Source organism: Tenrec ecaudatus, chromosome 7, assembly GCF_050624435.1.
Source record: "Tenrec ecaudatus isolate mTenEca1 chromosome 7, mTenEca1.hap1, whole genome shotgun sequence".
NCBI classification, from domain to species: Eukaryota; Metazoa; Chordata; class Mammalia; order Afrosoricida; family Tenrecidae; genus Tenrec; species Tenrec ecaudatus.
The window spans coordinates 63608037-63622714 of record NC_134536.1 but is presented as its reverse complement, the minus strand read 5'-3'; the positions used below and the strand labels follow the sequence as shown (position 1 = coordinate 63622714).

The window sequence follows — 14678 nt, the reverse complement described above, 5'->3', positions numbered from 1 at the left end:
TGTTTATATTGTACATCGTCATTTCTGATTTCAGCAAATAAGGATGAGTCTTTTGAATCGTACTTAATACCTATCTCTGTGGAGTCAACAGATAATGAAGGTAGTAACCCACTGCCGTGGAGTCAGTTTCAACCCATAGCAGCCCTGTAGAGCAGAGGACAGCTGCCCCTGTTGGGTTTCTGAGACTAACTCTTTATGGGAGTGGGAAGCCTCATCCTTTCCCCATGGAAATTGGTGAGTTTGAACTACCGGCCTTGGAGTGAGCAGCACAATGCAGAATTCACCATGCCACCAGGATAAAGGGAGACTTTTCCTTTATTTCGATGCAGAGGGCCACTGGGAATTAGAATTGATTCCCAGACAGTGGGAGGGTGGGATCTACATATAAATTATTTCCAAGGAATAATTTTGGTTAGAAGGCAATATTCTGAAAGCTGATAATGGTCAGTATGGAAGGGGAGAGATTTTGAATTCTTTCCAGAATTTATATCTGTGGCTCTCACAGGTGGCTTATCATAGAATTTCCTGATGAAGCAAATAAAGCACTCCCCTGCCTTGGTGTCGATTCTGGCTCCTGGAGGACAGAGTGGAACTGCCCTTGTCAGGTTGTAAGTTTTCACAGGAGCAGGAAGCCTCCTCTTCCAAGAATGGTTGGTGGGTTCAAACTACTGACCTTGCAGTTAGCAACACAGTATGGCCCCCACTATGCCAACATGGCTCCCAGCTCAGTCCCTGGGACACTTTTAAACATGTAGATTCCCTGTCCCATAGGGAGCTTCTGATTGGGGTCTTAGTTGGCTCCAAAAATCTATTTTTCAGAGACTTGTGACTGAAAGGAACAGACAGGCATGGGACTCCATGATATAAATGCTTACTTAAGGTGGTTCCTTAGAACATTCTTTTCCCAATATTGGCAGCAGAGGGTCTTCCTTCCAAACCTCCAGAGATGCCCATGATTAATCTCATCAGCCACACAGGGTCAGTCTTTCTCCACAGCCATGTAGCTGCAGGCGACGCTTCCTGTAGACTAGGAACCGAGTCTTCAAGCAGGCCAGGGGTGTGGGGGGGGGGGGGGAGGCGAGTGGTGATGGCACGTGACGTTTCCTGCTGAGGGGTGCTTACTTAGCTGAAGAAAAGGGGGGGACACATTAGCATCTAGACAAGCTGCTTTGCCAGACTTGGATCCGAGAAAGCAGCCCGAGAGCCAAACCCAGTTTGATAGCACAGCCATTGCACTGAGACATTGCCTCTGACCCTGTCAGAGTGGGCCACCCCAGGGCCTCTTCCTTCAGGCTCCCCAGTACTCCATCAGTTATCAAGACAAGCCATCTGATCTTGACTGATTGGTGAATGAAATCAAACCCAAACCCACTGCAACCGTGCCCTGGATTCCTGACTCCTAGCAGCCCTGTAGGATAGCGCAGAACTGCTCCCACTGAGTGTCACGTGTCCAGCAGCAGACCCTGGTCTTTGTCATGGAACCTCTCCCTGCCCCCACCCCCGGTTTCTTCTTAAAGCAACCACCAAATGTTCCTGAAGATGTCTGGTGGTGAGCGAGCCCAGTATACACACACCTCGGCCTTGTGAGTTTGCCGCAGTGGGTCGATGTTCGGAGGATTTGAGGTCAGCAGGAGGCCCTGGGTGGTGTAAAACTTAACACGCCCTGCTGCTCACGGATAGGTTGGCAGTTCGCGCCCATCCACATGCATCTTGGAAGAAAGGCCACGGGATCAGTCACTGGAAGCCCTGTGAAACACAGCCCTCCTCCAACACCCACAGGTGACCTGGAGTTGGAATGGCCTCGCTGGTCAACTCTTCTTAAGCTCAGCCATGTCCTTTCAATAGCCACCTCCCCTAGTTCACTTCAAGTCCAGTATGGTTTGATTTATGAAACGTTTCTCTGCTCATGCCCCCTGCCCCACCCCTCAGTGAAGCGAGAGAGAGAAGAGAGAGAGGTGGTGGTGGTGGAGGTGGTGTGTGTGATGGTTGTGGCCCGCCTGGGGATTTCTGGTTCATTAACAGCCACCATGACCATGCAGAGGAAACTACCAGCGTGCGCGCGAGCGCGCGCGCACACACACACACACACACACACACACGTGGGCCTGCGCTGGGAGCACAAGGGAAACTTCTCTGGCTGGTGTCTGGATTGCTACTCTGCCCTAAGATTCCTGGTATCGGGAATAACTCCAGTTCCCCAACACAAAAAGCTGATATAAAAACTCATCTCAGCATGTCAGTCTCTTTGAAAGCAACATTTTTCGCATTAGGCAAAACCAAAAAAGAAACACTGCCCAAAATTCACGTAAATGACAGATCTCATTTAAGAACAAGGCACAGACTGCATGCTTGGGGATGGAAACTGCAGTCGGTACAAACCGAATGCGGTACCAGATGGGCTTAATAATGGTGCGGTGCGCGGACCGGATTGCTATCGCCTAGGCAAAAAAGAGCCCGCTGGCCCGCTGGCCCGAGGAGGTGCCTCTGACGTCAGTGCTGCTACATTTAGCATCTCAGCAAAATACGTTTGGGTTTGTTTCTCTGGAAGAAGATGAAGGGATCCACCCCTCCACCCCCCACCCCGTCCCCGTTTATTCTGTAAATATCTCCTGGGCAAGAGCTCTGGTAAAATGCCTCAAACAAGACTTTTGCAAGACGGGCAATATTTTTGCCAAGATCACGGTTCGAAAAACATGACCTTTGTCTCCCTTCCCATCCATCCTCTGTGTTCCACCCTCTCCACTTGTAGACGTGATTAATTCTTCGTTTTGCACAACAGAACTTCCAGATGTTAAACCAGCCTCAGTGCCTCGCAAGCCCAGTCTGGGGAGGGCCAGGCACACCCTAGCTTGTCCCAGGCTCCAAGGCACGCCCTGTCCATTCAGTGGAGCCTCCTGTGGGGTAAGCGGGGTGTCTTCAGCCAAGTACACACCGAGGGCACTGAGAGTCTGGAAGGCACACGGGCCGCCGTGCAGTGGGAAACGGGAGCTGGGGAGGCTGCACCTTGCAGCCGGGTGGGGGAAGCCTCCTCCTAAGGAGTCGCTGCTGCTCGGGATCAACAGCTCCAGCAGTGGCCCAGCCCAGCCAGGGAGCCATCCGGAGAGAACTTGACCTCTCGTTCCCCTCCACCCTCTTGGGTCCGCTGAGGATTGGTTAGGAGGCGCCTCCTCCCCTTCCTCTGGCGCCTCCACGGGGGCGTTTGGGCCCCCAGCTGCCCTGGGCCTCCTCTCTGGCAGGAGCGCGCCCTGTGGCTCCCTTCCAGCCCCTTGCAGGCACGTTCCCAGGGGATGCTGTGAGCATTTGGCCGCGCCAGCTTCTCTTTCCAGCCATGGTCTTGGCCTGCACCCCGACTGGGCGGGCGGTACAGTAAACCCGTGGCCTGTGCATTCTTTCCAGCCCCCGCTGCTTTGCCCTTGTGCCTCTTCCCTGGCGCAGTTCTGATCCCCAAAGCCGGGTGGATGTCTGCTGGCTTACAAAAGAGCAGAGCGCGCTGGAGTTCTAGCATTGCCCTGGGCCTTTTAGCAATGGTCACACTGGAGGCAGCTTAAACCACAGCCCCAAACTCACTGCCACGGAGTCGTTTTAGACTCTTGTGGGCTCTATAGGGACTGGGTCGAACTGCCCCTGCGAGTTTCCTATAGGGACTGGGTCCTATGCCCCATGAGTCTCCAAGACTGTAAGAGCTCCCTCTTTCTCCCTGGGAAAGGATGGTGGTTTCGAACTGCTGACCTTATGGTTAGCAGGCCATTGTGTGACCACTATGCCACAAATGTAACGCTCAGTGCTGGCTTGCTGGAAGCATGGATAGATGGATGGAGATGTCAATATAATCCCTTCTGGTTTTGCCCTCATTTTGCAATCTGCTTCTTGGTTTCAAGTCTGCCAGCATCTCAGATCCTTACATCTTAGGCAAACTGCTGATCCACACTAAGTCCCCAGATATGAGTCAGTGTGTGTCCCAGGCTGGTGAAAAAGGTCTCTCTCTCCAAGCCACCTGTCAGTGGACTTCATGCTTAGGTTGGTTTGGACATGAGAGGTGGGTAGACTTTGCAAACTGCGTACCCTGACTCAGCTCTCAGGTCCAGATGGCACCAGATGCGTCTAACCCCATTTAAAGAGGGTCTCGATTCATGTTCTGTGTGTGACAGAAGGTGCAGGGTGCACTGACGACCCCTTTGGTTTTAACCGGTTCTTGGAAATGTTTCTAGAAGGTTTTGCTTTCCTCTGTAGACATGGTCCTCTCCTCAGTCAGAGGGTGACTGGGGGACATGGTTTATTCTTTCTCTGGCAGCTGGGTCCCCTCCCAGCCCCCTAGTCACCCTTTTGCACATTGGTTATTTTAAGGTACAGTGGGAAGGGCGTGAGGGCTGAAGGAATGCGCTCACGGTGGCTGCTGTGGATGGGGGTGGTATGAGGTAATCCGGAAGTAGTCACACGGGGCCAGGTGGTCCATCAGAGGCTGCTTTACCCTGCCTTCATAGGTAGCAGTGGTGATCTTTCGATGTTTTGGAGCAAGGGAATGATGCACGAATTATGTCCCAGGAAGGGCTGTGACTGTTGTGCGGAGTGTGGGCCTCTGTGCTTGTCCAGACTCCCCTGCCAACTGCAAGCCAGATGTGCAAGTACAGAAGAAGGGCCCAGCCATCTCCCTCTGGAAAATGCACCATTAGAAACACTGCAGTCACGAGATCAAAAGCCGCACTGCATTGGGCAGACCTGCTGCACAGTGTCTCGTGAGTGCTGCAGAGCAAGGCTGTTACTGTGAGGACGAAGGTGCGCCTGGCCCGAGCCGTGGGGCGCTTCCTTGCATCATCTGCATGTGCGAGTTGAACGCTGACTAAGGAAGACTAAGAAGAGCGGGTGCATTTGACCTGTGGTGCCGGAGAAGACTATCGAATGGACTGCTAAAAGGATAAGCCAAGCTGTCTTGGAAGAAGGATGGCCAGACTGCTCATGAGAGGCAAGGATGGCAAGACTTTGACTCATGTACTTTGGAGCCATTATCAGGAGAGGCCAGTGCTTGGAGCAGGACATCGGGCTGGGTAAAGTCGAGGGGCAGCGAAGAAGAGACAGGCCTTCAAGGAGGGGACGGACGTGGTGGCTGCACAATGGATGGTGCAGGGCCGGGCAGGGGCACCAAGTTGACTGTGGCAGCTGGATTTTTTGGAGAACAATCTACAGAGAGCTTAACTAGGGTAGGCATGGGAAGTGGACAGACAGATAGAGGTGGGTGGGAGATGGTACTCAGGCTCAGGCTGGGGGATGGGCAAGGTAAGGGGTGATGAGGATGTGAGCTTAGAACTGGGAACTGGGACTGAGGTTTGGAAGTCGGGTGATTTTCAAACTCTGGCTCTTCCTTTCCCTTGTGTTCGGCTCAAGGGCTCGTCTCCCACGGCTGTGTCCCTCTCTCTGAACAACAGCTCTGGCCCTGGCTCTGGGCTACTGTCCCACGTGGAATGGAGAGTAATATTCAGCAGCTGCTGCCCTTCTGGTTGTTGGAAGTGGACACAGACGCCGCCCATTCCTTCAGCACTGCCCAGCTCTTTGTTTTGTTTCAGTAAAAGCAGTTTGTCTGTTGGCTGTGGTGCCCGTTCCGGCTGAGCAGCATCCTTGTCCATTAGGAACAGGGCATATGCTAAGCCAGAGATAATATCCCCCCACGCTCTGACTGGAGGACATCGTTGAGGTCAGGCGTCTTGCGTTCAGTGCCCCCTGTTTGTCTCGTCTCTGGTTGGCCCTCGCTGTTGCCAGGCTGATTCTGTTTTAAGCAGAAGTTGAAAGTCAGTATGAACTGGTTATACCAGACTGCCTTCTTACAAAACAAAAAGATGATCTCTCCTGATTCATCTTCCTGTGGCCGTTTCCAAACCACACCGCTGCAGTGTGTGAATGTGCAGCTTTGTGTGCAATAGGACCGTGCAAACGTGTGTGTGCTGTTCTGGAGAAGGTTCCCGCATGTGGTCTGAAGAACACAGGAGAGCGCTTGCCCTTCAGGGGAGAAGTGGGCTTCAGGGAAATCCTTTGTGGACAGGTCAATGATGCTTGCAACTCTGTCTAACTTTACAGATCTTTATAGGATGCTTAATTAAGTGGGATTCTGTAGACTCTTGATAGACTGAGCTGGGAAACAAGACATAACCCGCTCCGACCTGCTGTTTCCTGCTGTCCTCTGCTCAGCAGGGGAGAGCATAGAGTACTCATTGGGAACAGAGACCCCTGTGGTGAACTAAGGAGGCCTTCCAAAGCTTCCATGCTCAGCCTCCTCTTTCAAGACTGGAGATGAGTCCAGACCAGCCCTGGCATAGGAGGCAGGAACCTTGAACCCTGCTAGTCTCCCGTGGCATTCCTTCCATTCCGGCCTGGCCTGTGCTCCCCAGATCAGCAGAGAATATACTCAAACCTGGTGGGGAGGGAATGAGAAGGAGGCGGCGCCTCAGCCAGCCCCCAGAAGGGGAACTGACACAGCGAGCGGTGGCTAGACGTTTGAGGCTGCCAGCTGCCGGGCCCATTTGTTGATGGCTCAGGCCATCCTTCAGTTGGCATCCCTGCTGCCAGGAACCACCCCCTTCTTTTTCTGTCTGAAAGCAGGGGAAGCTATGGCAGTGACTTTAACTCTTCCTGCCCCGAGCCTGGGACGCCTTCCCCACTTCTGTGTCACATCAGTCAGTCTCGCAGCCCACACCGGCAGACGTGGAAGGGGCCTGAGAGAACTTTTAGGAGAAGAAAAGCCGAACCTGGACTTCTGGATTCAACTGCCTGGTTGTTTGCTTTCTATAAGGAGCCCTGCTCTTTTGCCGGCAGCCGGCTTACTGGTCTGGATAAACCAACCAACCAGCCAACCAACCAACCAAACAAACAAACTCACTGCCGTGGAGTGGATGCCAGCTCCTCACACCCCTACACGACAGGGCAGACCTGGCCCTGTGAGTCTCTGAGACCAACTCTTCATGGGAGTTGAAAGACCTGTCTTCTCCTGAGTAGCAACTGGTGGGTTTCAACTGCTAACCTTGAGAATAGACTCTCAATTCATAACCATTACGCTACCTGCATGCTCACCGGCATGTCAGCGATGTTATGCAGCACTAGTGCAGGGCCAGGGAAGCTTTTGGGGTTAAAGACCCGTGCGGGAGGCCCTGGTTCCATTCCCAGGCAATGCATCCTGTGCACAGCTGCCCTCCCCAACCTGCTAGCGGGGGTCTGTGTGTTGGTACGGTGCTGGAGTCATGTCCATCGTAGCGCTTCCAGACTAAGGCGGACTAGGAAGCAAGCTGTCCAGTGAACACACTGTGGCTGACAGCCGCGCATGGGGTTGCCAGCCCAGTCACAGACAAGAACCCCCACCCAGCCCTGGGAACCACGCCTGGGCCATGATAAGTGCCACGGGTTAGTGGCTGTGGCTACTACTATGATGGCTATTCATGACTGAAACTGTCAGGTGCGGAGCTCCATGTAGCTGCTCTTTCACGAGAAACCATGCACTACAGCTTATGTGACAAACTCACCCACCTCCACTTGGAAACAACCAAAACGCATTTTCCACAGAGGACCGTGTTGGTCTGCTTACGGTGGGGTTGGTGCGGACGGTGACCGCTGTAGGTCAGAGAAGGACTGCGGTGACCTTTCAGAGGCGCTCCTCAGGCCCGTCTGCCAAGGGGCCTCTGGGTGGGTGTGTGCCCCAATCCCTTCAGCTAGTAGGCAAGTACTGGGTTGTTTACACCACCCCAGGGACTCCTTGGAGGCCCTAATTTCTTGGACATATTCTGTCATGGTTAGAAAGCACTCTGCTTTGTGGTTGTATCTAGCTGGGGGTGTCGGAAAACCCCAAACCAAACTCACGGCCATCAAGTCGATTCCAGCGCCGCCCTACAAGACAAGGCAGAACCGTCCCATCGAGTGTCTGAGCCAGCAAATCTTGCTCCCGGGGAGCAGCTGCCAAGTTTGAACTGCCGACCTTTTGGTTAGCAGCCTAGCTCGTACTGCATGATGTCACCAGGGTCCTACTGGCCAGGGTGTGGGGGGCGCTATGAACCTGAGCGCTTCCCTTCTCTAACTCCGAGGGGGAGGGGGGACTTTGCCACCCGGATTACTTGAAGTCGCCATTGGTTTCATGTGGAGTGCAGTCCAAGTATTCTAGCAAAATTGCGTGTGCCCGTTTTACATGGAAGGCTGCGGCTTCTTGAGACGAAAGACAAACACTTGGACCCCAGACCCCAGAAAGGGGATTGTCCCAGGACCCTTCGCCTTCTCCCTGCCAGCGCACCTCCATCTTCCCGATTCCATCATTACATGTGGGGTTACATCCTCGTCTCCTAGTCTCCTACGGTCTCAAGGTTGAACTCAGCTCTGGTCCTGGGAACTTTCCTGAGCCCCCTGTCATCCCCACAGCGTCTGTCCTCTTGCTGGAGTTTGTCCCTCACAGCGTCATCCCACCCACAAACACATTATTGATAAGGCGCAAACGAGGGGTCATGAGGAGAGGGGATTTCTGTTTCACTGGTTTGCTCTCATTGAGCACCAGGCAGCGTGTCCCCGTCATGTAGATGGAGAAGCTGAGGCACAGAGAGGTGCAGGGAAGCCACGTGTCTGCACCCAGATAGGCCGGCTCCCGTGTGGCAACCCTCACCGTCTTTGGTGAGGAGCTTCTTCGCTGGCATGCAGGGCTTTGCTTCTCGAGGAGATGACAGACTCTCATGAGCAGGAGCCATGTCTCATTGGATATGTGGGTGTCCAGCGTCGGACTCTGGCCTTTCTGAGTGTTGACAAATGACCCCGAGTGTACAAGGAGGAGCCTCGCCTCTTCCCCTCATTACTAGGACCCTCTCTCTTTCCCCTCAAGAGCAGACAGGAACCAGTTGGTCCTGGCACCATTTTGTGGGTGTGGAGTTGATTCCAACACATAGCTGTGCTGTATGACTAAGTAGAACTGCCCCGTAGGATTTCCTAAGCGGCCGTCTCTAGGGGGTGCCGTGTCATTTAAAATCAAGGAAACCGGGCGCCAGGGCTCTATCCTTCACCGTCCTTATGCAGTCTGTACACCGAGCAAGTCGTCTGGGAAGTGGACCTTTATGAAGAGGGTACCGTCCAGATGGTCGGAAGCCCCAGGAGCAACCTGCGGCGATATGCGGACCACACACCTCTCTTGATGAACAACAAGAGGACTTGAAGCACTGGCTGAGGTAGATCAAAGATGACAGCTTGCCGTATGGATTCTACCCAAAGTGAAGAACACCCGCCTCCTTGCAGCGGGACCATAAATGGGGCTGCTGCTGCTGGTGGAAACATGGGGGGAATCGAAGTGTCAAGGGTTGTGTTTCACGTGGATCCATGACCAATGCTTAACGAAGCAATGGTGTAGGAATCAAATGACATACTTTACTGGGCAAATCTGCTGCGAAAGATGTTTTTGAAGTGTTAAGGAACAAAGATGTCCTGTGGAGGATGAAGGTATGGCTCCTGACCCAAGCCATGGAGATTTTGGGAATGTTGAAAGCGCCATGGAGAGCTAAAAACGCACCTGCCTTGGAAGGTATGGGCATAGTGCTCATTGGAGGCAAGGATGGCAAGACGTCATCTCAGTTACTTTGGCCATGTGGCCAGGAGAGACCAGTCCCGGGAGAAGGACATCCTGCGTGGTAAAGGGGAGGGGCAGCTCAAGAACAAGAGGAAGGCCCTCAGGGAGATGGATTGTCGCAGTGGCTGCAGCAGTGGGCGCAGGCACAGGAACAACGGAGAGGATGGCCTTGTGTTTTGTTTTGTTGTGCATGGGGCCACAATGTGCCGGAACCAACTCGCCGCCCCAACAATAACATGTGCGTGGGAAAGCTAGATGGCGCGTGAGGATGCACGAAGATCAACCAGTGCATTTGGGGTGCTGTGTTGCCAGAGAATCCTGAATGTGCCACGGACTGCCAGGAGCGCAAGCAAATCTGTCTTAGAAGACATGCAGCCAGATTGTTCCTTGAAAGGGAGGGTGGCGAAACGGCATGCCTCGTGCTGTGGGCATGTGACCAGGCAGGGCCAGTCTCTGGATGCTTGGTAAGCTGGAAGGTCACAGGGAAAGAGGGAGACCCACAATGAGGTGGACTGACACAGTGGCCGAGCCAATGGGCCGCCTGGGAGCAACAGTTGTGAAGGTGGCACAGGACTGGGCAGCATCTGCTCTGTTGTACTCCCGGGGCTGAGTCAGAATGGGCAGCAGCGGTGCGCTGTAGGGAAGCCCATCTCCAGGCCTTTGCTCCTGGAAAGCCACTGGTGAGCTGCCTTTCAGTGAGCAGGCGAGCTTGCATCCACTGCACCGCCTGGAAACCCCTGGTGACAGGGTAGCACTGTACCATGGGATTTCCACGGCTGAATTAACAGCACCAACAAAATTAACAGTTGTTCTGATGTGAGGTGCCGTCCAGTCGGTTCTGACCCCTAGCGACCTTCACAACAGGTCAAAGCACTGCCTGGTCCTGCATCATCCTCACAATTGTCCCTATGCTCGAGCCCATTGCTGCAGCCCTCTGCTTTGCCGCCCCTCTTTACCAAGCACGATGTCCTTCTCCAGGGACTGGTCTCTCCGGACCACATGTCCAAAGTACATGAGACTAAGTCTCACCACTCTTGCCTCTAAGGAGCTTTCTGGCCATATTTCTTCCAAGACAGATTGATGTGACCTTTTAGAAGTCCAGGGCACTTTCAGTATTCTTCTCCAGCACCACAATTCAAATGCATCGGTTTTTATCGACATATGATTCACTTATCATATTGACAAGAGTTGTGCCATCATCACTACCATTGATTTTAGAACATTTTCATCCTTCTTGCCCTCGTAGTTATTAGCACCCCATTTCCCCCAAGAACCTATCACGCTAGTTACTATGTAGATTCACTTATCCTGAATTTCATTTAAAGAAAAATCGATGAAGAACACAGCTTTCCCCCAGATCCTGGATGCTTCCTCCCCCCAACTACCATGATCCGAATTCTACCTTGCAGGGCTGGATAGGACAGAGGCTGTACACTGGTACATATGAGGGTTGGAGATACAGGGAATCCAGGGTGGATGATACCTCCAGGACCAAGGGCGTGAGGGACGATGCTGGGAGAGTGGAGGGTGAGTGGGTTGGAAAGGGGGAACTGATTACAAGGAGCCACATGTGACCTCTTCCCTGGGAGAGGGACAGCAGAGAAGGGGGGAAGGGAGACCCCGAATAGGGCAAGATATGACAAAATAACGAGGTATAAATTACCAAGGGCATATGAGGGAGGGGGGAAAAGGGAGGGAGGGGGGGAAAAAAAGGAGGACCTGATGCAAGGGGCTTAGGTGAAGAGCAAATGCCTTGAGAGTGATTGGGACAGGGAGTGTATGGGTGTGCTTTGTACAATTGATGTATGTATATGTATGGATTGTGGTAAGAGTTGTTGGAGTCCCTAATAAAATGTAAAAGAAGAAAAAAAAAAAAAAGAAAAACATATACCTAAAGGCAAAACAAACAACAACCCCCCTCCCCACAAAACCCCAAACCTAATAGCAATAACAAAATGAAACCCAGAAAAACCTCAGTTGCAAGAAGATCATTTTAAAAAGAGGAAGCCTATCAAGGAGAAGATTGACACAGTGGCTACAAGAATGGGCCCAAACAGCAATACTGTAGCACAGCACCAGGCAGTGTTGTGTTGTATTGTGTTGAACACAGGGTCCCCGCTGCGAGTCGGTGCTTAGGGGCTGTTCTCACACCTAAGAACAACAGCCTGTACCAGCCGGGGCGTCCAGGATCCGTGAGAGCCAGTGCGCCCAGTCCAATCTGCCTGCATACTGTTTCCGACTCTATGCTGCCGCCTTGTTTCAGCGCATCCGTAGTTTGGGTTGCCCGCTCCTGGGCTAAGGAGTGAGACTGGGCCTTGCTGGAGCATCCTCGGAGCCTCCTTGAACCCCAGCCCACACGCCCTTCTTTCATCATGATGGGAGCGTAGAGTGCATGAGCTCCCGAAACGTTTTTCTCTTCCTCGGGGCCACCGTCTCCCTGCCTTTACTGCGGATGGCCCCGACTCAGAACGGTCATCCGGCTGTCCGGGGACAGACAGAAGGAAACAGGCAGCTTTTCGGAACCTCAGTTTCCTGCCTCTAAATGAGCCCAATGCCTGGCACTACCAATATCGACCCAGAGGATGGCTCTTGAATGATGACTGTCTGCCATACCGGTGGAGACGTGTCCATTGGACACCCAGGCCGGTTGCCATGCCGTCGGGAGCACGCCCGTGAAGCCGCCGTCTCCTGCCGGGCCACCTTCCTTTCGCCGCGCTGCCGTCACTCCTTTGTCTGTCGTCAAACTGAGAAGAGAATTTCTGCATCCCACTTGATTTGAAAATATCCTCAGTGTAGGGTTTTTCAAAAGTTTTGTTATTTTTTTTAAATTATGAAACGTAGTCTCTACAGATGTGCTAGTGCTGTGGGTTAGGTGTTGGGCTGCTAACCTCAAGGTCAGTGGTTCAAACCTACCAGCCCTTCCGAGGGAGAAAGATGAGACTATCTGCTCCCCTAAAGATTCACAGTCTCAGGAACCCTATAGAGGGTCAGCATGTGTCTGCATTGATTCGCAGAGAGTGTGGTTTGGGGTTTACAGAGAGGTCTATAAAGCATAAATGTGCCAGTTTAACACGTGGTAGCTGTCACCCTGGTCAAGAAAGGTAGGTCGGCATTAGTGGTCTGAGTATGCCAAAAAAAGGTTTGCAGCCTGGTAACTGTGCCCCATAGTGCCCATTTGGCAATGTCTAAAGGGTTCTTTGAGACGGCAAGACTGATGGCAGTGAGCTGGTGTGGTCATAGAGGGTCTCAGGGAGCCTAAAGAAGAACTGATGCATTTGAATTATTGACAGTGCCACGGGCCACCAAAGAACAAGCAAATCTGTCTTGGGAGAAGTACAGCCAGAATGCTCCTTAGAGGCAAAGAGAGCGATTCTTCATCTCACACACTTTGGACATGTTGTCCGGGCAGACCAGTGCCTGTTGAAGGGCTTTGTGCTTAGTAAGCTGGAGGGACAGTGAGAAAGAGGAAGGTCTTCAAAGAGATGGATGGACATGGTGGCTGCACCAGGAGCTCAGGCCGCAGAAGAACTGTAGGGATGGCGCCCGACCGGGCGCTTCTTCCTTCTGTTGAAATAGGGTGGGGATGAGTCAAGGTCAACTCCAGGACACCTAACAACAACACAACCACAAAAATCAGTTCCTTTCCAAATGCAGACCACATTTATGGAACAAGAAGGGGGGGGGGGCGACAGGGGGACAGGGATACAGGGCCGCCAAAATGGTGTCACGTGAATAGACCTTGCTAATGGCCCCCATCAGACTGTAGTCTTTCATTGCTCCAAGACTTTTAATGTCCCCGGGCCTCGTCTTGGGAGTCAGAGGGTGGATGAGTGACAGGAGGCTTGAAGCGGCCTTCCATTGTCCTGTTCACGAACTGAACCGCGTGGCAACCTCCTGGTCGCTCCTTCCAGCAGCTGCGTCTCGCCCCCGCTGCACTGACTGACGACTCTGCCTTCTTTACTGTGTTGCAGGATTTAGTCCTCCGTGTTGTCTTTGTCCTGGGCAACCTGACCGCGAAAAACAACCAGGCCCGCGAACAGTTCTTCAAGGAGCAGGGCAGCCTGCGCACTCTGCTGGCGCTGTTCCAGACCATCTACGAGCAGGATCTGGACGCAGGCGCGCAGGCCGGGCCGCGGGGGCAGCCGTCGGGCCTGGAGGACGTGCTCATCAAGCTGACCCGCGTGCTCGCCAACATCGCCATTCACCCGCGCATCGGGCCTGTGCTGGCGGCCACGCCGCGGGTGGTGGGCCTGCTGCTCAGCACGCTGGGTAAGAGCCGAGGCGCAGAGGCTGGGGCAGCAGATGTTCTTCAAAACAAGACACACCCAAGCCGCCCTCCATTCACTGCCCTCCTGTCGCTGCTGACCATTACCCTACAGGACAAGGGAGAACTGCTCGTGTGGGTTTCCCAGACTAACGCCAGGGGAATGGAAAGCCTCATGTTCCCTGCACAGAGCAGTTGGTGGTTTCAAACTGCTGACCTTTGTGAGGCTAGTCGTCCATGGGTAACCCCCAAAGTCACTTTAACGATCTTAACATACCCACCCAGTAGCCCCTGTGGGAGCACGGCCTGGCGGACGCCCGCGGGAAGATGTACAGCTTAGGAAATCCTCTGGGGCCTCCAGCCCTCTCAGAGGGCTGGGGAGTAGACCCCACCGTGCCCTGCAGCAGGCAGGTGGCTCTGCTGTGTGAAGGGGTCTGTCTCCCTCCGCAGTTCCAAACTGCTTCAAAAGCAACACACACATGCACACACGCACGCACGTATGAGATCATGACTAAAGCCACGGAATTATACACTTGGAAGAGAGAATTTCATGGAATGTGAATTATATGATTTTTTTTTTAAGGAATGCGGATCAAGTTACCAACAATTGGTTTGACTAAGAGTAGTGAAATCCCAGTTTCCCCCTGGGTGAGTCCACACAATTCAAGTGTATTTGTTTTCCAGGTCTTTATGTTAACTGCACTTACAGCCCCCAGACACCCAAGTCCCCCCACCTTCACCCCACTGTACCCCGCTGCGTCCTGGCCACACCAGCCTGCCCCCGGTGTGAGGAAAATAACTGTAGCCTCCGCTTACCAGCTTCCATGAAGGACTTTGCTCTGG

General features: G+C 53.2%; 1 protein-coding gene across 1 annotated transcript in view; it reads left to right on the top strand.

The window, feature by feature from the left end:
- ARMC2 (armadillo repeat containing 2) overlaps positions 1–14678 on the top strand; it is a 108559-nt gene that overhangs the window by 74021 nt on the left and 19860 nt on the right. The window contains exon 13 of the mRNA XM_075553997.1: positions 13543–13840. Coding sequence (XP_075410112.1) covers positions 13543–13840 — 298 coding nt within the window. The remainder of the gene's footprint in view (positions 1–13542; positions 13841–14678) is intronic.